The sequence below is a fragment of the Bubalus kerabau genome, chromosome 5 (genome assembly GCF_029407905.1).
Source record: "Bubalus kerabau isolate K-KA32 ecotype Philippines breed swamp buffalo chromosome 5, PCC_UOA_SB_1v2, whole genome shotgun sequence".
NCBI lineage: Eukaryota > Metazoa > Chordata > Mammalia > Artiodactyla > Bovidae > Bubalus > Bubalus kerabau.
This window is the reverse complement of record NC_073628.1, coordinates 41,535,972-41,559,928: the sequence shown is the minus strand read 5'-3', so window position 1 is coordinate 41,559,928 and position 23,957 is coordinate 41,535,972. Positions and strand designations below refer to the sequence as shown.

The 23,957-nt window shown below is 39.6% G+C and overlaps 1 protein-coding gene across 1 annotated transcript in view; it reads left to right on the top strand.

Annotated features, from left to right (window-relative positions):
- The first annotated feature begins 782 nt into the window (after positions 1–782).
- Positions 783–23,957, top strand: part of DLG2 (discs large MAGUK scaffold protein 2) — a 1,420,652-nt gene continuing 1,397,477 nt past the window's right edge. The window contains exon 1 of the mRNA XM_055581492.1: positions 783–884. Coding sequence (XP_055437467.1) covers positions 783–884 — 102 coding nt within the window. The remainder of the gene's footprint in view (positions 885–23,957) is intronic.

The window sequence follows — 23,957 nt, the reverse complement described above, 5'->3', positions numbered from 1 at the left end:
GGAGGAGAGGATGCTCTCTGCAGGGCTCCGCGTGGGCCTCTCCCCTCACCTGGACAGCTCAGCCTCGGAGGTCGCCTCTCCGAGGGCAGCAGAGGCAAAGAGAGCCCAGTGAGATCTCCGGGTCCCAGCAGCGCCCGGAGCACCCCCACTGGGACCCCGGGACTCCTCGGGGGGCGGGGGGGGGGCCGGGACGCGCGGGCTGGCTGGGCGAGGCTGGCGAGCCGCGCGCGCACCCCCTCCCACCCCACTCGTCCGGCCAGCGCTCCCCACGGTGACTCTGGATTGCAGCAAGCCATTGGCTTTTTACCAAACCGGGAGCTGCAGTATTTTTTTTTTCCCCTTCAGGGAGAATAATTTCAGCCCCCTTCAGCTCGCATGACAATCTTGTATGACTGGGGCGAGTAGGCGGGTACATTCTTTTACATGGTAATACTGCCCCACCTCCTTTGAACCCTCCTCTAAGCGCCCGGCTTCCTTTTTATTTTTATTTTTTGATTTTTTTTTTAATTTACCTCCCTCCCCCAAATTCACCAAAAGGAGGGGGGTGGAAAGCCCTTCTTGTTTCTGTCCCTCCCCCCACGCCTCGTTCCCCAGGGAAGGGAGACCCCGAGACGCTTGGTACTTGCCCGCGGCGTGGCTTCTACCCCGGCGCTGGGATGGCCGCGCGGGGCGCAGGGGCCAGCGATCGAAGTGGCCGCCGCCTCTAGGCTGTCGCTCCATGTGCCGGGTGAGCACCGTGGTCGGGTCCCCCAGCGAGCTGCCACTGCCGCAGCTCGAAAGGAATGTCCCTTGTTGTTAAGGACCCTGACTGTTTTACACCAATGATTTGCCACTGCAAAGTTGCTTGCACCAACAACACTTTGTCGTTGATGTTTGGATGCAAGGTAGGATGAGGTTCATGTCTTTTTTAATGCATGCTGCCTCCCTGGAGGGGAACAAACAATTCCTTTTATTATTTGTTTATGTGTCTGCCTGTTGGGAGAGTGACAGAGCTCAGGCTTGCTTGGCTCTCTCTGGGAGCCGACTGGGTTTGGGGGCCCGGGGACCTCAGTGATGTCCCGGCATCTGTGGCTGGGTTTGATAACTCGGTCGTGACTCATGACGGGACCCTGATCGCTAATGCACAGAGGCTCCAAGAGCAGATAAATCCTCGGAAAGGGACGCATTAGGTGGCTCTCGGCTTGGGATCTCTTTCTATACTTAGCTGGCGACTGGGCTTGTGACAGCTGAGCTGCCAGCTCCTGAACTTGTCACTCCTCCTGAACTCACCCGGGCCCGCAGGACCCGCCGTCAGGGTTTTTCCGGAGTGGTGGATGGACTTGAGATGACACAAAACCTATCAGTTTGCAATCTGGCACTTTGCAAACTGGGGAGCCTATTTTTATTTTAGACAGAAGAATCTGGAGCCAGGCTCGCGTTGCCCCCAGTTGTGTATTTTTCTCTGAGCTTATACAATCCACTCGAAGTCAACACTCAGAAATGTTATCCAGAGGTGGCGCGATTATTCAGTGAGTTTCTCGTGAATAACTGTCCCACCCCAGATTTTTTGTAAAGGTGATTGGTGTTCCCAAGGAAATGAGGTTTGAAGGTTTCCGAAGCAGGTTACCATTCGTTGCTCAGTGTCTGAAACTTTTTTTTGGTGGACTCTGGGAGCCGGCACTCCCTGAGAAAGACTTACAGAGCCAGGAATTTGAGCAGTCTCAGCCCCCTAATGGTCCGAGTTCATGTCCCCTTACTCTTAGGGACATAGCTTCACTTTTTTTCTCATTGTGAAAAACTGTGGTGGTGAGGGCTGGGGGTGTCTTGCCTGTTTGTGTAAAAACACTTTTGTGGCTACTATGATGATTCTCTAAGGAGAGAGGGGAAGAGAGGGAGAAAGAACGTCACATAAAATAACTGAAAATTCACTTTTGTAAGTGGTTAAAAGTCACACGATCTCTTCTGTTCTGAAGGATAACATGACTGACTGCACTGGATACTGACAAGCACCTTAGGCAGTGGGGTTACAGAAACATACACAGTCAACTTCATGGATGATGCTCAGAGGAGGCGTAGGTTTAGTGGAAAAATTGGGAGTCAAAATCATAAGTCTTACACTGGCTGTGCCTAGAGAATCTCCTTTCTCTGACTCTGGGTTTTCTTCTATAAAATGAAAGATATGGATGAGATAATCCTCTACAGCCCTAACATTCTCCTATGATGTTTTTCATTTAAGCATTTAATGGTAAAGTTACTGTCAGAGATATATGTTTTATTTATTTATTTTTTTACTTAATCTGATAGTCTATACCTTAGAGTTAGTTCCAGAAATATTGATCATACTTAACAGTAGCCTCATGCTCCTTTTAAAATCCCTGAAAAGTTCTGAGGGTTGTTGAAGATTTGCATGTTCATCGCTGTCCGGAAGATGTATGTAATTGAACAGCACCAGTAACTAACTTTTTAGCTCTTTTCCTCACACAACTTGCAACCCTTCCCCCATGCGTCTAGCTACTCACTCTTCTAATTATATTTCCAGTAGCCTCTTAGCGATGGCTACTGTTTAAAATCCATTCCAATAAATATATGAGAATTGCTTTGCAGTGCAAAATGATTATTTACAAAGGTGAATTATTTGCCAGGGGAAATTAAATACAAGCTAATAATCAAATAAGATAAGCTATTGGTGTGCAGAATGTTGTTGAATATGCATTGAACCCAGGACATTCAAAAGAAGTCTCTTTTATGTTGTTAAGTTTTCCCTGATTTTCAGATCGTGTTGCAGGGAACTGGTATAATTACAAGCCCTTTTTCTTTAATGCTGGGGAATTACATTAGTTTAACTTCCTTTAAGTTCTATTCCATTTGGTGTTTAAGAAAGTCATATTTCTGAGAAAACCGTGTCAATAGAGTGAAATACCTAAATCATGTGGGTTGGCAGATAATGTTCTTTGGAAAAAAAATCAAACCTCTCTGAAAATATATTAATACTTTTAGAGGGTCTATTCCATTTTATTTTGCTGAGTATGTTTGAATAAGATAATTCTTAAAAGCCTTGTATAATGGGATTGATGATTATATTATAACCTTACTTAACAGTTGGTTAATTATTTACTGGCTGATATAAGGTCCCCACCTTGGAATCTTAGATATGGAAATAATGGAGCTTTCTATTCTAGCCTTTCTCCAGTGAAGTTCTTCAACACTATTTGACACATAACAACAGAACAAAATGTGGAAAAGTGGCATATCCTATAGGCTGGATTTCAAAACTAGATGTATTTAGTAATACTAAATACATGATTTTTCTAAATCTTAGTTTTTTTCACAGATAAAATGGCCACAGTAATAACTACCACATTGCATATTTCTATCTCATTGAAAGAATGCAGTTTAAATGAGATACATCCAATGTTTAGTAAATATGCATTCATCAAATGATTGATACTTTTATATGGCCTTGGTTATTTTCATAACTTCACTGTGGGGAGTGGGTACATCAATTATAAGAAGATTCTCTTTACCTCTTTTACTCTTAGGGTATTTCTTTCGATAAATTGTTCATTTTGCTATGAGCTCGATTATTACTTCTCTGAAGTTATTTCCTCTTTGCTAAGTGTTTATATAAAATGTAGGAGCAGTTTATATATTGGTAAAGCATGCATAAAACAAAAAGTGTTTATAAAAATGAATGAAAAACTGATACCATTGTTCCATTCAACTAACAAGTATTTATCGATAAGATAAATACCGAGCAACCAGTAAGATGCTAGACACTGGAGATGTGACAATAAACAGCTTTGTCCCCATGATCTCAAAGTCAGACTCTACTAACTATATTCATCATTTAAGGAAACAAATAAAATGATGATTTTAGTTGAATCTTTATCAATGAAAGTGGGATTTAAATGGCTGTTGAAAAAAATTAAAAACTCATGGAGGTATGTCAGTATGGAGGCTCTGAAAGTGCATTCATTCCAATATTATCTAGGAAGTTTGAAAATAAGTTTATTAGGATGGATATTTATTTTGTTTCCTGGGAAACAGTTAGTATGACAAAGTCTAAAACCTTGTTTGCGTATAAGCCAGACTGTTTCAAAAGTACTTAAACTATTCTTATCCCAAATGGAGTAATGGCTTGAAGGGTGCTGAGTTATTTGAGCTTTCAAGGCAAAAACCCCAAATAATATTATTTTGTCACTTAGCAATCTCCAGAGCCCTACCCTTGCTGCATCCTGGTCACCATTCAGTTTAGTTAACTGACTATATTACTTATGAATATAAATGTGAAGTGGCTTTCTGGGCTAGGCTCTATCCCAGTCTCTGTGATAGACATTGGAGATACAAGTATAAGTATGATGCCATTCTTTTCTCCAGGAATTACACATCTATTGAGAGAAGGGATTCTACTTCCTTCCCTAAAATACAGAAACCACAGTCCCACCTGACCTTAAGGTCTCATAAGATAAATTAATAGACATGAGTTTGAGCAAACTTCAGGAGATGGTGAAGGTCATGGAAGCCTGGTGTGTTGTGGTCCATGGGATCACAAAGAGTCTGACACGACTGAGTGACTGAAAAACAACAACAAGATAAACACAGTTGTTCAAAAAAGTTTTCATATTGCATCAGTTCTCTTTTTGCCTCAGTCCATATGGTATAACCATATAATGCTGCCTATGAGAATGGACTTTGCATGGAAAAGGAGGGCTTCTGAAAGGCTTTTTTCTGCTCATAATAGTTTCTGTGTCATTATCTGAAAATGAGCATTAGCTTTGTCTTTATGTAACTCTGTTTTCTCCCCCTGCAAAGATCAAAGTTCTGAATGCCATTTCACAGCAGACTATAGTTTTCCTCTCTTTCCTTGACTACATTGCAAGGATCTGCAGCCCCGTGTGCCCCTTTTCCTTCTTTTCCTTTTTCTCACCATTTCCCAGGCAAGACATAAAAAGATGAGATGTCAGTTTTGCTGATATTTCTGAATATCCTCATACTCCCTAATATTTCTCTAGTATTTATTATTTCTTAATAAAAGTGCTTTGTAAAGTCTTATGTTCTCTGCGATTATTCCTTGCTTTCTTTTAAACTCAAAGTAAGATTTTATTGATATATGCCTCATACCTTAAGGAACCTCTCTCTCTTCCCCATAAATAGTCATTTGTTAATATAACAACTCAACGGAATCAAACCATTAAGACCCCAAGGCACATTCAGTGCCTTTAATTTCCTGTTTGATAGATTATGATAGAGAGAAGTTCTTGGAAAAGTTATAGAGTCCTGCAACCTGCTTTTTTTTTTCTTCTAGTGAATGTGTAGACATTACAAAAAATGCTTGACCTCTCAAAGGAAAGGAATCATCTGGTAGAAATCAACTTCTTTCTTGTCTAAATGGTGACTCTCCCCAAAGAAAGAACAATGAGACTAAGAAAGAGGGATTTAAATGAAAGAAAATAGAGAAAAAGAGGAGCGAATCAAAAGAAGGAATAAATTTTTACTAGAGAAGTAAAAGGAAAGGAAAAAAAATAATCCAGCATGATTAAACATTTACAAAGGTTACTCTCCTAGATAGTAGGATACTATCCTTTCCAAGGGTCATTTTTTTGCACCACCCCCCCCCCCCAATCTCCATAGTTACCAGACAGAGAAAGTAGGAGACAGAGAGGAAGGAAGAAAAGTACAAGATGATGAAAAGGGAGAAAGACATCAGAAAGAGGAGAAAGAGGAAAGGGAGCTGGTCTGTGGCCTCTCAACGTCTGGAGAGTGATTTTACAAGCTCCCAAGGTTGTAGTCTGTCAGCACCTCTCTGGTGGACAGTTCCCACCAGCCTGTAGGCGTTCCCAAGCCTCTACAAACCTCAGTTTCAAGTCTCTGTGGTGGTAAAGTGGTTTTATTTGCTCATTTGTTTATTAAAACAGCAAATTTTGTTACAAAGAGTAGTGGTCCCAGAGGATGCATTAATCACTATATCAATATGTATATTGGTCGTTTGTAGAACAGTTTTTCTTTATATGAATATTGCCAGTGTGTATGTTGGTATATTCTTTGTTTTTATTTTATAATTTGTGTTCATTAAAATCAATTTAAAAACCATAAAATCAGAAGGAAAACAAATTTTAGAAAGTGCTATTGTCTCAGACAACTGGAGATCAAACCTACTAATATTTTAATGTATATTTTTCTAGTTTCCTGGTACTATTTTGTTGGTGGTGGTCCACATATATCTTCATTTAAAAACTTGAGTTGTAATCATAATGTTTACTTCTGAATGTTTTAAATGAATATTAGAAGTTATGTATATATTTTAATGGGCCTCCCTTGTGGCTCAGCTGGTAAAGAATCTGCCTGCAATGTGGGAGACCTGGGTTCTGTCCCTGGGTTATGAAGATCCCCTGGAGAAGGGAAAGGCTACCCACTCCAGTATTCTGGCCTAGAGAATTCCATGGACTGTATAGGCCATGGGGTCACAAAGAGTTGGATACAACTGAGTGATTTTATATATTTTAATAGCTATGTAACAGATTAACATTCTTATTTTTGAATATTCAGCCCAAAGATAACATTGTGCTGTAGGCTCAGTCACTCAGGTGTGTCCAACTTATTGCAACCCATCAACTATAGCCCATTAGACTCCTCTGTCCATGGAATTTTCTAGGCATGAATACTGGAGTGGGTTGCCATTTCCTACTCCAGGGGATCTTCTTGACCCAGGGATCAAACCTGGGTCTCTTGCATTTCCTGCATTGGCAGGCAGATTCTTTAACCACTATGCCTCCTGGGAAGCCCAAAAGATAAAATTGCCCCCCTCCCCGCCAATTTTCTACTATCAAAACAAAAGCATATCTTGAGAAATAAATCTTTTTCTTATCTGAAATTATTTCCTTTGAATAGTCTAGAATAAGTAGAATTACTGAGATATATTTTAAATCTTTTATGACTCTTGGTGATTGATACTGCTACATTCATTTTAGTGATGGCAAGTTACATTATATGTTATAATATTCCCCAGCTTTAAATAGCTCTACCTTGTGGATTTATAAGTAAGAGGTAATCAATTTGTTTCCCTCTGAATAAAGTTAAAACTCTATCAGACTTTGAGTTAATGGGGTGTGAGTTCCCAAGACTATATTGGTGTATTCCAGTTAAAAAAATATCTGAAATGCCAAAAATCCAAGTGGTCAAAATGGGTACATCAAGTTAACAGCTATTTACACAGTTAAGGCATTCATCCCTGTCTCAGCAGATGTTTCAGATCCTGTTACGTATGCTTTGCAAAGGTCAACTCATTTAATTCTCATTATAATCTTCAGAAATGGGTTATAAGAGTTGTCTCCGTGTTAGACATGGGGAAACTGAGGCATATAGAGTTTAAGTAACTTGCCTGAAGTCACATAGCTTTCAAGTAACAGATCCAAAATTTGAGCCCAAATAGTTCATGTCTAGAGCATACACTCATTTCCAGAATTAACTATGGGGTTCTTTCAAATGGCAACTTCCTCTTAGGACCTATATGTTAGGAGTCAATTTGCAAAAATTTTAATTTTTACATTCTCTCCTGGGCATAACTCTGAGTTTGAATGCAAAGCACATCTGTAAGAAGATTCAGCCTTATAGTAAATGCTTTTTTTTTTTTTTTTGAGAAGAGTGTGATCTAATATACCATATCCTATAGTTTTCATGTTCTCATTTCCCACATAAGGTTACTGACGCATTCAGGAGGCGACTTTCTGAAGATCACACACTGTGTCCCAGAGCCACAGCTAGAAACCAGGTCTCCTAATCTCTAACTCAGTGTTATGTTTATATGCCATGACCTCCAACTACAAACTACAAGTTCTGAGAATGAAGGTGAGAGAAGAGAAATTGACAAGTTTTATCTGTAAAAAGCAGGAAAAAATAACACCTTGTTTACAAGACTGCCTTAAGGTTTAAGTGATATATCACATATGAAAACATTTAGCACAGTGCCTCAAATGTGATAAATATTCAGTGCATATTTTTGTCTCCTGTTTCATTAAGGCTGCTTTGCAGACTGGTGAAAAATTTGGAGACTGTTAATAGTCAACTGAACAGTGTTCTTCAATCAAGCACTTTGAAATTCACTCAAGAGCACATGAGGAGTACTTTAAAACTACCAAACACGTTGTTAAGTGTTTTAATGCCACAAAAGGCAGAATCAAGAAGTTTATATAATTCACACCAAGAAAAAAACCCCCACAAAAACCTAGATTAAATCTGACCCAGAAAGAGAAAATGAAAAATGAGCTAATGAATGAAAGAGGTCCTGCATGTCCCAAAGAAGCAGGTTGCATAGGCTTTGTGTCCTATTTGACAAAGTATACTTGCCAGTTCAAGGTCCTTTTCAAATTTTATTTTTTAGTAGTCATTTGGGGAAAGAAACTCTAAATAACAAAAGGCAAAGAGGATTAAAGTTATGCAGTCACTAAAATATGTTCACAAAAAGGAATGTCGAATATTAGAATTTAGAAGATCTTGCAAAATCTCAGACTTATTCTTTATATTTGTTATGAAGCCTTTTACCTTTTACTCACTTAGGGATATTCAAGTAAAGTTCCAAAGTCCATATGGTAAAACCATCTCCAGTCCCTTCTGGATTAAATTACCACTGGATTCCTTCAGCCTCCAGTACTTAATACTTAAATCTTAACTTTAACGTTCAGTTGCAAATTCAGTTTACCTATCCTATTTGTCTATCTGAACCATGAGCTCCTTGAGGAAGGGGCCATATCCTATATACTTAGTATACTACCTAAAAGATCCAGTAAATAGACCTGTGCCTATTCCATACAAGGCAGCCAATATATATTTGTTGAATGATTGGGAGAATTATGTGCGTCCTTGTAAAGATTTGCTGAATGAGTTTGTTGAAAAATAAGTGGTGTGTTTTTTGTTATTTCATTTCTCATTTTTCTTTAGCAGTTTGCCTCTGAGAACCTGTTGTGCTTTCAGACTTCCTAGAACTTTTGTTCCCTGAAATATAGACTAGGCATTACTCAACGTGTTTCCCCGGTATGATGGTTAATTTTATGTATGAACTTGAGTGGGCCAGTATGAACTGCCCAGGCGTTTGGCCAGTTGTTATTCTGGGTGTTTCTGTGAGGGTGTTTCTGGATGAGATTAACATTTGAATCTTTAGACTGAATGAAGCAGATTGGGCTTCTTAAAGTGGGTGAGTAGGTCTCATCCAGTCAGTTGAACATCTGAATAGAACAAAAGGGCTGAGCAAGAAGAAACTTCTTTTGCTTGACTGCTTTGACCTGGAATATTAGTCTGTTCTGACCTTGGGTCTCAAAGTGAAATTTCTTGAGTCTCAGATCTGCTGGCTTTTAGGTTAGAACTTGCACCACTGACTCTCCTCGCCACTGGTTCTCAGGGCTTCAAACTTGGACCAGCACTACATGTCGGCTCTCCTTGGTCTCCAGCTTGCCGACTGCACGTCTCAGGACTTCTCAGCCTCCATAATCAAGTTAGCTGATTCCCTATAGTCAACCTCTCTCTCTCTATCTGAGAACTCTGACTGATATACCTGCTGTCTAGGGTGGGATGCCTACATATGTCATCACTAGTAAGCCATTCTTGTTTAGTAAGTTATGGAGGAACTAATAGATTATAAATATAATACGCCAAGAGGATGTTGTTGCATTTAAGCCTTTTTTCTCAGAAGATCATGGATTTATTTCATTATAAATCACAGATTTTAACTCTAGATATAGTACAGTAGAAATCATTCAATTCTCCTTTTATAACTTTTCCATCTATATTTCTATCTTTATTGACCTATATGAATGTTCTTTTTAGCCTTATAGACACATTGTACATTGCAGTGATGATTAAATACTCAGTAATCATTTTTCCTATGAAAATTTAAATGAGTGGGTCAAATGGAGTAAGAACATTGCCCTAAATTATAGCTTCTAGAAACCTCATAAGTAGCATAATATTTTTAAGCATCATTTTTGTGTATGTGTGTGTAACTCCTAACATAAAATGTGTAATTTTTGATGATGTTCCTTATCTTTATTAAAATTTTATCCAAGTTTCTGAGGTGATTTAAAACATTTTATCTGATGAGCGAGCACGCTGAGAATAGTCACAATCTCTAATATGCTGTCTGATGTACTCTGAATGCCTTAATATCCACAGCATAGACCAAACCAACCAGGAGTTAATATCACTGCATTATATCTCAAATAATGATAGCAGTAAATGGTGATTCATGATATCACTTCCATAAGCTTTCAAATAATATGGTTGGTAGCTACTAGCATGTATATTGGTTTACTGTCTAAGATTAGAAGACTTTGATTTTCCCCTTGGAATTGTGTCTCCAAGTATTCTCTTTATGTTTTGCAAAAATTTCCATTTTTGAGGAGAGGTAGATACATTTGTCCAGAATCAGTAACTACTTCTCTCCTCCCTATTATATTTAGCGTTCTGGTGGGTGCCTCATGGTTACTCAAACACAGTAAGCTATAGTTGCTGCCTTGAGATGCTTTCAGTTTAACTACTGAACCAGCACTAAGAAATATACACAGAAAAAACAGGGAAAGCCACAGAAAAAGCCACTGGGAAGCCCAATAAACACAGAAGGTTGGGTTAAATCTTATTGAATGTTCATGCACAAGGTTCTGTTCTAAGGACTTCACATAAGCTATTCAAAATAGCTCTATGAAGAAAACCATTAATCCGTGTGTGATATCATCTCTTCATATGTACAACTAATATCAAGTGAGGATCCATAAAATCATTTATATTTTAAAAGTAGTTTTATACCTCAACAGGAAACCCTACGCCAGACAACGAGGTTGTCTGAGAGGACCAGCAAATCAATGATTACCTTTAGGATATTAGAAAAGACTTTGTTGGAGATAACAAATTAATCTGGTCTTTTCAAGACCTTGAACTAGGTCAGAAAGAAAAGAGTTTGGCTTTGAACTCACGTCTACTACTGATATCTGTGATCTAGCACTTCTTTGGGAGTGTTGAAAGAACATAACAGCAGAAGATAATGATGTGACATTGAAGGTGTACCTTCTCCCTGGGTGGAAGAAGGGAGAAAGGAAGAGGAGGAGGGGAAGCGCGTTAGACTAGATCCTATTCTCAGTTCAGCTCAGTCACTCAGTCGTGTCTGACTCTTTGCAACCCCACAGACTATAGCACGCCAGGCTTCCCTGTCCATCACCAACTCCCGGAGCTTACTCAAACTCATGTCCATCGAGTCGGTGATGCCATCCAACCATCTCATCCTGTGTCATCCCCTTCCCCTCCCACCTTCAGTCTTTCCCAGCATCAGGGCCTTTTCCAATGAGTCAGTTCTTCAAATCAGGTGGCCAAAGTATTGGAGTTTCAGCTTTAGCATCAGTCCTTCCAATGAATATTCAGGGCTGATTTTCTTTAGGATGGACTGGTTGGATCTCCTTGCAGACCAAGGGACTCTCAAGAGTCTTCTCCAACACCACAGTTCAAAAGCATCAACTCTTCTGCACTCAGCTTTCTTTATGGTCCAACTCTCACATCTCTACATGATTACCATACATGATTTCATCTATACATGAAAACCATAGCTTTGACTAGACGGACCTTTGTGGGCAAAGTAATGCCTATCCTGTTATCTGGGTAAAGCAGAGAGATAAGCTAAATCTGGGTGAGTTAAACCTGAGTGTGCCCTTGGGGAGGCAAACAGAAGTAGGAAGCACATCCTGAGTGTAGAGATTGATATTTGAAGGAGTCCTGTGATTGGACCATTAGCTTTGTGATGCTGGGGAAACTCTTTCAGTTCCCTGAGCTTTCATTTCCTCATCTATGCAATGGAGATGGTCTATTTAATGGGTTCATTATACCAGTCAAATGAGAAAGCAATTAATATGCCTGGCACATTGTAGCCATTGAATAGATGTGTGCTTTGCCGACAAAGGTCTATTTAGTCAAAACTATGGTTTTTTTGGTAGTCATGCACAGCTGTGAGAGTCAGACCATAAAGAAGGCTGAGCTGCAAAGAATTGATGCTCTAAATTGTGGTGCTGGAGAAGACTCTTGAGAGTCCCTTTGAACAGCAAGGAGAGCAACCCATCAATCCTAAAGGAAATAACTCTGAATATTAACTGAAAGGGCTGATGCTGAAGCTGAAACTCCAATACTTTGACCACCTGATATGAAGAGCTGGCTCGTTCGAAAAGACGCTGTTCATGGGAAGGATTGAAGACAAAAGGAGAAGCGGGCAGCAGAGGATGAGATGGTTAGATAGCATCACCAACTGAACCAATGGACATGAGTTTGAGCAAACTCCGGGAGATAGTGGAGGACAGAGGAGCAAAGAGTTGAACATGACTTAACAGCTGAACAACAACATATTTCAGTTTCAGATGTTAGTTCTGTTCCTTTCCCTGGGAAGATGCCATCCCTTCCCATCTCACTTTTGTTCATATGAACATAGTGTGAAAGAGCCTAGAAAGGGGCTTTTTCACTTTTACATCTAGGATTCAAGAAAAGGAAAGAAATACTTACTGTGTAACCAGAAGAGATATGAGCTATAATCAACCCACACTTACTGAGTGTCCACTGTGCCGTCATTTTTTTCTAGGAAGATTTTATTTATCATCTCCAGTGTATTATAACATGCATAATCCATTTTCTCCTGTGAGAAGTAATTCTGGCATAACCTTCCTTCCGTGTTTTTACCTCGGAGAGTCTGTGAGAGACTGTTCCCAACCCCCAAAGTCCCTTCCCTGTGAGCACATGGATTGGATTATGTGTGCGTGCTATCATGGCTGTTGCTCCCTGAGATATTGGTGCTTGAAGGTATTAAGTAGATAACCCTGTTCCTAACATTTATTGCCTAAGAAAGTTTTGCTTTATGTACCAGTAAACCTTATTTTCTTTCTTTAAAAGACCAAATGACCATCAGGAGGAAATGCTCCTTGGAATTCTGCAGCCTGCCTAATTCCCAAATAAACCTTCCTTGAGTTCTGTAAAATGAAAACATTTTCTCTCTGTGCTTGAGCCTTGTGCATTGCCCTTTGCTGGAGCTATTTCCTCAGCAAATTGCTATGGTTGGTCTCTCAAGCCAGAGGGAAGAAAAAGGTTTTATAATGAAAATGCTGACAGGTTCTTATCTACAGCAGTATGACTAGGGAAGCTATGATCTCATTTATTGTAGTAACTGGATGCCTGTTTTGGCTGAAGGGAGATCAGGCATTCTCCAAAACCCCAGGCATTCTCTGGAGTTTGGAGTCTTTATCTTGAAAAGTTTGCAATGCAAAAAAAAAAAAAAAAAAAAAACTGTAGAGAAATAGGAAACCAGGGCTATGCAAACGGTACCTTGTTCTTCTGTTAAAGTACTAAGTTGAATTCCAATAAAGTTCTCAGATGAAGATGGTCAGAGGGTTTAAGAGGCTGGAAATTGGGACCGTGTATTTGCTTGCTCTGTGCAGGGCTTACTCTTTGTAATGGTTTTATCTGACTATTTAGAAAGAAACTTTAACCTTGATCTCATTCATATTTCAAAATAATAGTCATCATCATTATGTGGACAGAATTCTGAAATGAGTTATCTTTTATTTCTCAATATAGCAGCTGTATGAAGTTGATAATTTATAGAGGAGGAAACTGAAGCATATTGAGTTTAAAATTTTTTCACTACAGATATTCAAGTATCTGGCTGGAGATTTTTTCCAAGATATAATTCAGGTGATCAAATAACTTGTTGGAAATGGACTGGGGATTCTTTTAGTCTCTTTCATATTTATACTTCCTAAATGACACTGTGCCTTATCCAGAGTCACAAAGCATGTAGTGGTGGCCCTGGGATTTAAGCCCAGGTTTCTGATCGCAAGCCCAGGGAAAGACTCTCTTTTCTTTGTTTGTCTCTCCCTAAGCATTTCCTAGGACTGACCATGCTTCCAAAGCATTCAACCAGGGTATTTCTGGGATCCTGCCAAGAGCAGAGGGCAGAACTGGTACTTGTCCCTGAAAGTCATTTGTATGATCAAAATGAATATGTGTTACCTACACTGAATCTTGAAGGGCTGAGATGTATGGTACATGAACTCAGCAAATATGTATCAAGTAAAGAAAATTGTCTCTGTGCCCTGAAGACAGGGAAGGATTTCAGACAGTAAGGACAGAAGTAGAGTTGAGTGACTTTCAGATAATTGTCCCTTATCTCCTGTGATTTCTAACCTCTTGTAGGTAGCCCCTAGCTTGGAAATGCAATGCATTTTATACTCCTGGAATAGGTGGAAGTGAGGGTATACAGTTAAGCTAAATGAAGACATTGCTGGTTGTTGTTTAATTTTTTTAAATTTCCCATTAAGAATTCCAAGGCTGTGTTATCATACCTTCCTTTTTTTTTTTTTTTTCAAGTCACTCAGTGGTGTCTGACTCTTTGTGACCCCATGGACTATACAGTCCATGGAATTCTCCAGGCCAGAATACTGAAGTGGGTAGCCTTTCCTTTCTCCAGGGGATCTTCCCAACCCAGGGATAGAATCCAGGTCTCCCGCATTGCAGGTGGATACTTTATCAACTGACCTATAAAGGAAGCCCATCATACCTTCCTACTTCCAGTTAAATCAGTTTCATGTATAGTTCCATTATCAGATATTTATACTTTTAATGTTAAGCCAAGAAACTCAACAAAAATTTGCATGTGTCAAAGCTCTGCCACTTCTGTTACAGGGATTTCTGGATGCAGTAATATCCTTGACAGATGAAAAGCTTCATTTCTGTGTAAAGATGGTCTAGGTGGTAGCCTTTTTGAGTTCTAAGGAAGCAAAGAAAAATGCTTAAAAAGTTGATTTCAGATAAACCAACTTTCTATGAACAAAACCAAAGTCTAAACGTTTGCTCGCATGACCATGTTTGTAGGCTTAGCTGATTTTTAGATGTTGCCAGACCCAGGTGCATATTTTTCATTCCACTCATATGGAAGATAATTCTTAAATTTTATGACCCAAAAGGGCAACCTTAGCTGTTTTATTTTACTCTAGCGCAGGTAGGTGTTCTGAATTTTGAATGAGCAACTGGCATCGGTATGGAAGTCTTTTTTATATACATCAGTAGAGAAGAGATCTATCTGGCAAACCTTAATGTTTCTTTTGCAGTTGTTGGTTAATGCGTCCTCTTTGCATTTAATTGATGACATTTTATTTCACGTCATTTCTCTCTGGAACAGTTTAGGAGAACTGTTCAGCAACTTCAGTTTCAATACAACCAAATTTGAGCAAATGAAGAGATAATGAATGGATTGAAATAGATTTACAGAGGTTCAGCTTTTTTTTTTTTTTTTTTTAACTAGGTACATATCAAGATTACTTCCTGTCTGGGAAAGAAGATTTGCCAAAATTAGTTGTCAGTCTCAGAGTATTAATGTTAAGAATTTGATGTTGTGCCTCATAGATGATGGTTCTGAAGATCGTTTATTAGCAGTCACAGATTCAGTTCCACTCCTTTAATCTAATTCTTGTTAAGCTGTAGTGAACTTACTAAGGTGTTCCAATACGCCATTCAGAAGGTATTAGTGAAATGGTTCACATGGTGTGTCTACAGGTGCATAGTTGTTTAATTGCTAAGTCAGGTCTGACTCTTTTGTGACCCCATGAGTTACAATAGCCTGCCAGGCTGTTATGTTCATGGGATTTCCCAGTCAAGAATACTAGAGTGGGCTGCTATTTCTTTCTCCAGGAGATCTTCCTGACCCAGGCATCAAACCTGTGTCTCCTGCATTGGCAGGCAGATTATTTACCTCTGAGCAACCTGGGAAGCCCGTGTCTGCAGTTGCTTACCTTCAAGTGACTAATCCTAAAGTTTTGAACAGTTTGAAATGTGTGCCTTGCATGCAGGCTGGCAATTCAGAGCTCTCAAGTCACTTTATACCTGCTGTTGACTACGAATCATCTAGCATCTTGTACTGCTATTTAATGATTGCATATAAACATTCTATTTCCCTGCCCAGGAAGAATATTGTTAGTTTATTTTGTAAATAAATTAAATATTTATCATCTTCTATGCTTACCCAGTGCCTTACAATGGTATGGGCTCTAAGTGGGGAGGAGATCAAATAAATCTTAATAGCATGGCTAATCCCTCCTTATCCTCAGGACTCTTGTGTCATCTCTCATGGAAAATATTCCTGGCCAGCACGTCATCTGTCTGCTCCCATGGAGTTGTGAATTTCTTTCTACCATATTGAGCTGAATTGCCACAAGGCTGTAAATACCACAAGGTGTCAGAGACTGGGGCTTAAACATTTTTAACACTTAAGTAGTAGTATGGTGCTTTCAGCATACTAAATGCTCAATATATGTTTATGGAATAAATGGTTTATGTAATCTTTATGTTGAATTTTTTAGTAAAGAGAGCTACTATTAATTTCAAAGAGGAAGGATGTGTCCTAGTTTTGTTAAAGCTTTTCTCACTTCTCTCAAAATGACATCCAACATATTTTATTTTTAGGGTATTTTTAGCTGCATATAATTTCTACTGAACTTCTCCATTTCATGAAAGCAAAGGGAAAAATGAGGTACTCAACGAATCTAAGTTGAATGAACAAATAAATAAATCCCTCATTTTCTAACACCGACAGCGAGAAGTTAGTTGATAAGTACTTGGTAAGGAAATGAATGGATAAAGGAATGTCTGTAAACATAGCATCCTACGGTAAAGTTATTCTGTGAGTTAATTGGACTCCATCTTATAACAATGTACCATTTCCTAACAGCTGGAAGGGCTTTGTTTTTGCTTTTATTGCTTATAAACTGACACCGACTTTCACCTCTCTGACAGCCTCAGAATCCAGAGTCTGTCTGTTGTCTTTACTAGAATTGAGTGATTGGCCGGAGGGCCTTTGAGATGACCTGGTCATGTCCTTTCAGGACATGAAGCCTGGCTTCAGTGCTGCCCCGGGATCTGGCAGTCTTGGTGCTCTGGGAAAGGAGATCACTGGAAGTGTTCCCTCTCTGTGGCCAGCTTCTCAGCACCAGCGTTTTCTCCATCCCAACTAAAGTAGAATTATCAACCCCTGTGTCCATCCTTCTGAATGAAGTCCAGTTAAAGGTAGTTTATCTTCCATTTATTAGCTGAATCGCTTTGAATGCTTCATTCCCTTTAAGGAATTGTTCTGGCCAACTAGGCAGAGCTGCTGAAGACTGTTGCTAAGGGCAACCAGCTAAGAAGTTCTTAATTTAACTCACAGGCCACCTCGAATATTTTCTAGATGTGAGTCTGTGCACATGTGTGCATGCTCGCGTGCCTACTTAAATAGATGCGTATGTAAATGAGTCATTACCTATAGATTTATGTTAAGCAGGGCTTCTGCACAGAAGAGCCATTCAAGAAGAGGAAAATTAACTCATTAATTAGGAAGGGCTTTGCTCAGTAGTGGTTAAACCATTTGAATATTAAGATACTCCATGTTTTTAAATCATTAGAGTGGTATGAATTCTGGAAATCTAGCTTGCACACTCTGTGAGGGCCATGGGCCTCTTTTACTCATGTATCACTCTATTCCGACCATCCAGCATGATACCTGGCACATAGGAGATGTTTATTAATATTTTCTGTATAAATGAAGGAATGACTGTCGAGATAGTAGTCCCACTTTATCAGTAAATAATTGTATACAAATAAATAACTTTCCACAGATTTAAGGAGAGAAATAGGCTAAGCTAGGCTTCAAACCCAAGTCTGTCTAACTCTGAAAACTGTACTGTGAAGTGTTGCTTCTTTTCTTAAATACACTTTGCAGGACACAAGTCTAGACACTTTATGCCTTAAGAACTGGCACTTGTGAAGATACTGTATCATAGCAGTGAAGAGGTGAATTTGCAAATTCAAAAGATCTGGATTGAAAACTTAGCTTCCATCATTTACTGATATTAGGAAAATGGGCAAGATGTTTAATATTTTTGAAGGCTTGTTTGCAGGTGCCAAATGGAGATACTAGTGACTTACTTAAACACATATTGTAAGAATTAAATGAGATTATAAATTAAATATATAAGTATTTAGTATGGTATATACTAAGAAATGTTGACTAATAGTGTAACTGTTACATAATGCAGAGGAGAAAACAATGTGAAAATTGTTGTTCAAGGGAATAGATTACACCAAAATAAATAAATAAGTAACATTGCACAACTGAATGCAAGTGGCGTTAGTTTTTAATCTACTTTTAAGTTTATGAGACCAACAAATATGGCTGTTATGGACCTTCCTAGCCCCAAAGCTATTGCATTCTGTTTTTCAACATTGTAACTGAGAATAGTCTCCAAGTTGAAGACTTGGCTAATTTGCTTATGTTATCATCATTTGTATGCCCAAACCACTTTTTCTCTAACCCTGGCTTTTGAGTATCCCATTGTATGTTAATGTTTTGACAAAAGGGTAATTTAGGGTGAGAGATTTTATAGGATTGAGCTTTGTTTGTTTTTCCCAGAGAAGGGATTGCGGCACATAGTTTCTTGACCCTTGCAAATGCGAATGGTAAATACCTGCTTTTTCCACCAGACGAACCACTTGCTTCAGCACCGCATCTATCTGGGTAGAAACCGTATTCTTCCATTTCTTACGGTTTTGTTTAAATCAAATTTGAAGAAAGAAAAGTCAGTGATTTAGAGCAAGTCAACATCAGAGGGTTTTCTTTGGAGAAACTGAGTCAGCCTACAACAAGGACACAGTTGAAACCATGATTCATGAGCTGTGGCTCCTTAGAGTCTTTCTTGTAATGACGGCACATTCATTTTTAAAAGATGGATGACTCAATTAATCTAAGCATAGAAACACCCCATTCATCTGGTATAATAAGGAAATTGTAGGTTCTACTCAGGCACTTTTTTTTCCCTCAAATAAAGTAAGCCCCCTTTTTGTGTGTAAAACTTTTTTTAAAGCATTTGTTTGGTGAAGCTCTTTAGAAATCTAATGTAAAACATCCCTGCTTCAATGATACTATGAGGGCCAAATGAAAACAGGTGTGAAAGTTCTTTGGGCAAAATTCTTAAGAAATAATTATTAATTTCCTATTTAACAAGCATGTAGAGATCTTTGCACGTGACAGACGATTTGTGAGGCTTTCAGAAGGCAATGATGAAGAAAAGAGAGATACCAAAGAGAGAGGTCTCTCCTTCTTGGGATTTTTAATCAGATGACTAAACAAATATGTATAAAATAATAGTGAAAAAGAAGGAAAAGACATAAGAGGAAATTATACAAAGCCTGGTTTAAACTGAGTTCATGGGAGGTTTCACTGAGGAAATAATATTTGGGAAGGATGAATTAGAATTAGGAAGGTCAAGGAGAATGGCTGTGGGTGGAGGCTGAGGCAAAGAAAATGTTTGAGGGGATCATCAACCTTCAGTTCAGTTCAGTCGTTCAGTCGTGTCCGACTCTTTGCGACCCCATGAATTGCAGCACGCCAGGCCTCCCTGTCCATCACCAACTCCCGGAGTTCACTCAGACTCACATCCATCGAGTCAGTGATGCCATCCAGCCATCTCATCCTCTGTCGTCCCCTTCTCCTCCTGCCCCCAATCCCTCCCAGCATCAGAGTATTTTCCAATGAGTCAACTCTTTGCATGAGGTGGCCAAAGTACATCAAGCTTAGAGACAAGTAAACAGAAAAGGGAAGTGAAGACAAGGAGAGAGTTAAAGGACATTTTCATGTTTTAAGCCTGGAATTCTGGGGGAATGGGGTTAATGTCAACAGATCTAGTGAAATTAGGAATGAGGGGGAATTTGAATTTATTTGCACATATACATTAGGTTGGAGGTGGCACAGAGCCATCCAGGTTGATGAAGGCCAACCAGCTGCAGTGCCCTTGGAGCAAGTGAGCGTTCACACAGATGTGAAAGTCAGAAACTGTTCATGCCGTGAGAATAGGGAATGTACGGACAGAAATATTGGACTGATGCAAAATGTCATTCGGGTTTGGGGTCTACCCGATCAAAGCTTTAAAATCCCTGCAGTGAGAGGTGGTGAGTAAAAGAAGCTGAGTAAAGAAGACTGAGAGATTTAGTACCAAGGCAGCAAAGTAAGGGGAGGATGTGGAGAATAGGGGAGCCAGTGTTACGAATATCACATATATTGAATACTTTATTCCACATATGATGTTGTATTGGGCATGTGGGTCATCGCAATGAACAAAGCAAGTGTATGGCCTGGAAGAGGAGAAAACTTACTGAGAAAAACTGGGATTTGGTCATTTCAGTCGAGATAGCAGGTTGAAAGCTCAATTGTGGATGCTTTGGGGGACAGAGGATAGGGGAAGGAGGAGCACAGCTGTGTATTATTTGAGGAGATCTTAAGGAAAAGCAGGGAGACCATAGGATGTGATCTGGAGGGGTCTGGAAGGCCTAGCGAAAGCTCTGTGAAGCTCCCAGGCAGTGCTGCAGAAAGAGATGACAAAGAAGCCACTGGGAGTTGGGGGTAAAGGAAACCACCCAATGTTAGGAATCGTAAGCCTTAAATTCCCAAACCAGCTTTGCTATGAATACATCCCTTCTATTTTCTGGGCTTCATCATGTTGCTTATCAGTAAAAAGTAAAAAAGAGATGGAGATGGTTCAAACACCTCTAAACTCCCTCCCGGTTCTAACTGTCCTAGAGAGTAGAGTATTGACTTAAGGAGACAAATTCCAGAGGAGATGAGCAGGGTAGGAAAGAGGGCATAGGACCTAACATACATATTATAACAATAATAATAATTATAGGCCTAAGAGCTCTTTTGAGCAAGGTACTATGCTAAACACATTGTTAGCCACATTAACTCTTGGAAGCAAATGTCATGATTCTCATGTTAAAGAAATAGAAGCCTGAGTACATACAGATTAAGTGATTTGACCAATATTACCAGCAAATGAGGGGAAAAGCTGAGATTCAAATCAGGCAGACATGAAAATAAGACAAGATAGCATTTTCTCTCCTCCTGGAATTCTGCCTCTTTAAGAAAATAGAAAACGATATGTTGAGAGTAAGAAAAGGGGTTTGGGAACAAAGGCCCATGAAGAGTGAGATAAAGGTCTAGACCCACCATGATCGGCAGTGGGTCCAGGAGAAGGGCAAGACAGCCCCACCCAGGGGGCAGTACCCAGGTGTGTGGTGTGCCCCAGCGCGGTGACTGGTCTCACGTATGGCATTTTGTTCTGCAGCTTGAGAGCCAGAATGGGGAAGCAGGAACTGGAGCCTGTCCAGGATCCAGGGCTGACACACATGTCTTGGCGGAAGTCTAAGTGGGAGCCCGGGGCGGATGGCATGCTGTGCTGCCGGGGCTGCCTGCAGGCGCGGGGCTGGGCCAGGAGTCAGGGAGCCGGCGCCGGCTGCTAGCGTGGGTGCCTCTGCCTGTCCTTGCTCACGTTATCCAGTGTGTCTTCTGTAGTCATTCACGATGCAAATACAGAGGAGGCCTTGGAATAAAGCAGACCAAGATTCCAATTCAAGTACCATTTCTACTCACTGCGTGATCTGGAACAAGGCCTCAAACCAATCAGTGTCTGATTTCTCAGTTGCCCTGTGGGCTACTAATTCCAATCTTGCAGGTTACTGCAAATGTTATTTTAGTTAAAGGAAATGATCTGAGCTTATAAATAATGTTACTGTGCCGTATTGTTACTGATCTGAAATTCGAGTGAAATCTGATTCTGTGGAAATTTGCATTCTATTATTTCAGTTAGCTGTATTTGGTCAGCTTTTCTCACAGACTAATTGTATTCTTTCATTTCAAAAACCTGATCGTATAAAAAGAATTCTCAAAATGTCTCAATACTGATTCATTTTTATATAGTGCTCATGATAATGAAAGCAGATTTTTTTGCTGTTGCCTTTTTTGCTGGTTGTACTTAGAATTTTATGTATTCTGAGAATGGTTCCACTGGATACTCCTAGTATTTCATTGTACTCCAAATTATCTTAAGTAATTATTTTCTCTGGAAGCTGTAATGAATAAGATAAATATCATTACTTTACACTATACAGTGTCATGTTAAAATGATACAGTTGGTTACAAAGTAATGTTTTCAATAAATATTATGAGGTTTTACCAACTTCAAGTTCCTCTTGCTGGTTTAAGAGACATTTAACTAATAGCAAAGAAAGTAAATGAAGAAAAGTAATGTTTATTATATATCTACTGTATGTAAAGAACCATCCCAAGTGTTTTATATACCTTATTTTTTTATATTCTAAATGAATATATAGGTATTAGCCCATTTTACAGATGAGGAAATAAGTTCAGATGAGTTAAGTAAATTTCTTCCTGTCATACTAATAATATAGAACAGCCCATGTTTGACCCACATATGCTTAGATTCAAATTCATGCACCTTCTGTAACATAGCCCATTAACCACTGTCATGAATGTATAAAATTTGCTCTGCTGAACTCTGGAGCATTCTGTATGAAAGCCCCTTTTCATAACCTCAGTCTAAGCTAAACACCAGAGCTCTAGGTTGGGACCAGATCAGGTGAGAGTACTTCAAAAGTGTTTGAATTAGAAGAATCCCAATAATCATCCCGTATTTTGCTTGTCCAGTTAGAACTGGACATAGATCAAAGACTGGTTCCAAATCGGGAAAGGAGTACATCAAGGCTGTATATTGTCACCCTGCTTATTTAATTTATATGCAGAGTACATCATGTGAAATGCTGGGCTGGATGAAGCACAAGCTGGAATCAAGAATTCCAGGAGAAATATCAATAACTTTGGATATGCAGATGACACCACCCTTATGGCAGAAAGCGACAAAGAACTTAAGAGCCTCTTGATGAAAGTGAAAGAGGAGAGTGAAAAAGTTGGCTTAAAACTCAACATTTAGAAAACTACAGTCATAGCATCCTGTCCCATCACTTCATGGCAAATAGATGGGGAAACAATGGAAACAGTGACAGACTTTATTTTCTTGGGCTCCAGAATCACTGCAGATGGTGACTGCAGCCATGAAATTAAAAGACGCTTGCTTCTTGGGAAAAAAGCATATTCAAAAGCAGAGACATTACTTTGCCAACAAAGGTCCGTTTAGTCAAGGCTATGGTTTTTCCAGTAGTCATGTATGGATGTAAGAGTTGTAGTATAAATAAAGCTGAGCGCAGAAGAATTGATGCTTTTGAACTGTGGTGTTGGAGAAGACTCTTGAGAGTCCCTTTGCCTGCAAGGAGATCCAACCAGTCCATCCTAAAGGAAATCTGTCTTGAATATTCATTGGAAGGACTGATGCTGAAGCTCAAACTCTAATACTTTGGCCACCTAATGTGAAGAACTGACTCATTAGAAAAGACCCTGATGCTGGGAAAGATTGACGGCAGGAGGAGAAGGGGATGACAGAGCATGAGATGGTTGGATGGCATCACCAATTCGATGGACATGAGTTTGAGCAGGCTCCAGGAAGCCTGGCGTGCTGCAGTCCTTGGGGTTGCAGAGTTGGACACGACTGAGCAACTAAACTAAATTGACTATTTTACTTGAGTCTAGGATTGATCATTGTCTAAACTCTTCTAAGCACCTTTTGGTGACAGCAAGTTCATCTCTCCTTACCAGTTAGTTCATCATGTTGTTGCCCAAGTCTGATTATTGGAAGGGGTTTCCTTGTATTAATAGTAATTAAATTAAAGCCACCAGTTATTAAATCCCCCCATGCATCTGATATTTTAATAACATTATTGGAAAGCCTTACCCTGTCTCTTCAAATGAAGCATGTCCCTAGCCACAAACGTTTGGAGAGATTTAGGATGTGTCCAAGCCCTGACAGTTGATAAGAACAAAGCCCAGATCTCTGACTTCATTACATCAAACTGCCTGCTCTAACTTCTATCCATTGGCACTTTTCCAAGAAGAAATCCAGGTTATACACCTGAGTCCTGCAGGGGCTTGAGAATTCTGAATGGTTAGCAGTGAGATGGGAAAGAAATGGAGGTAGGGAGTGGGACACAAAGGTTGGTGGCAAGAAAATAAAGTTTGTAGTGGCCTCCTGACTATG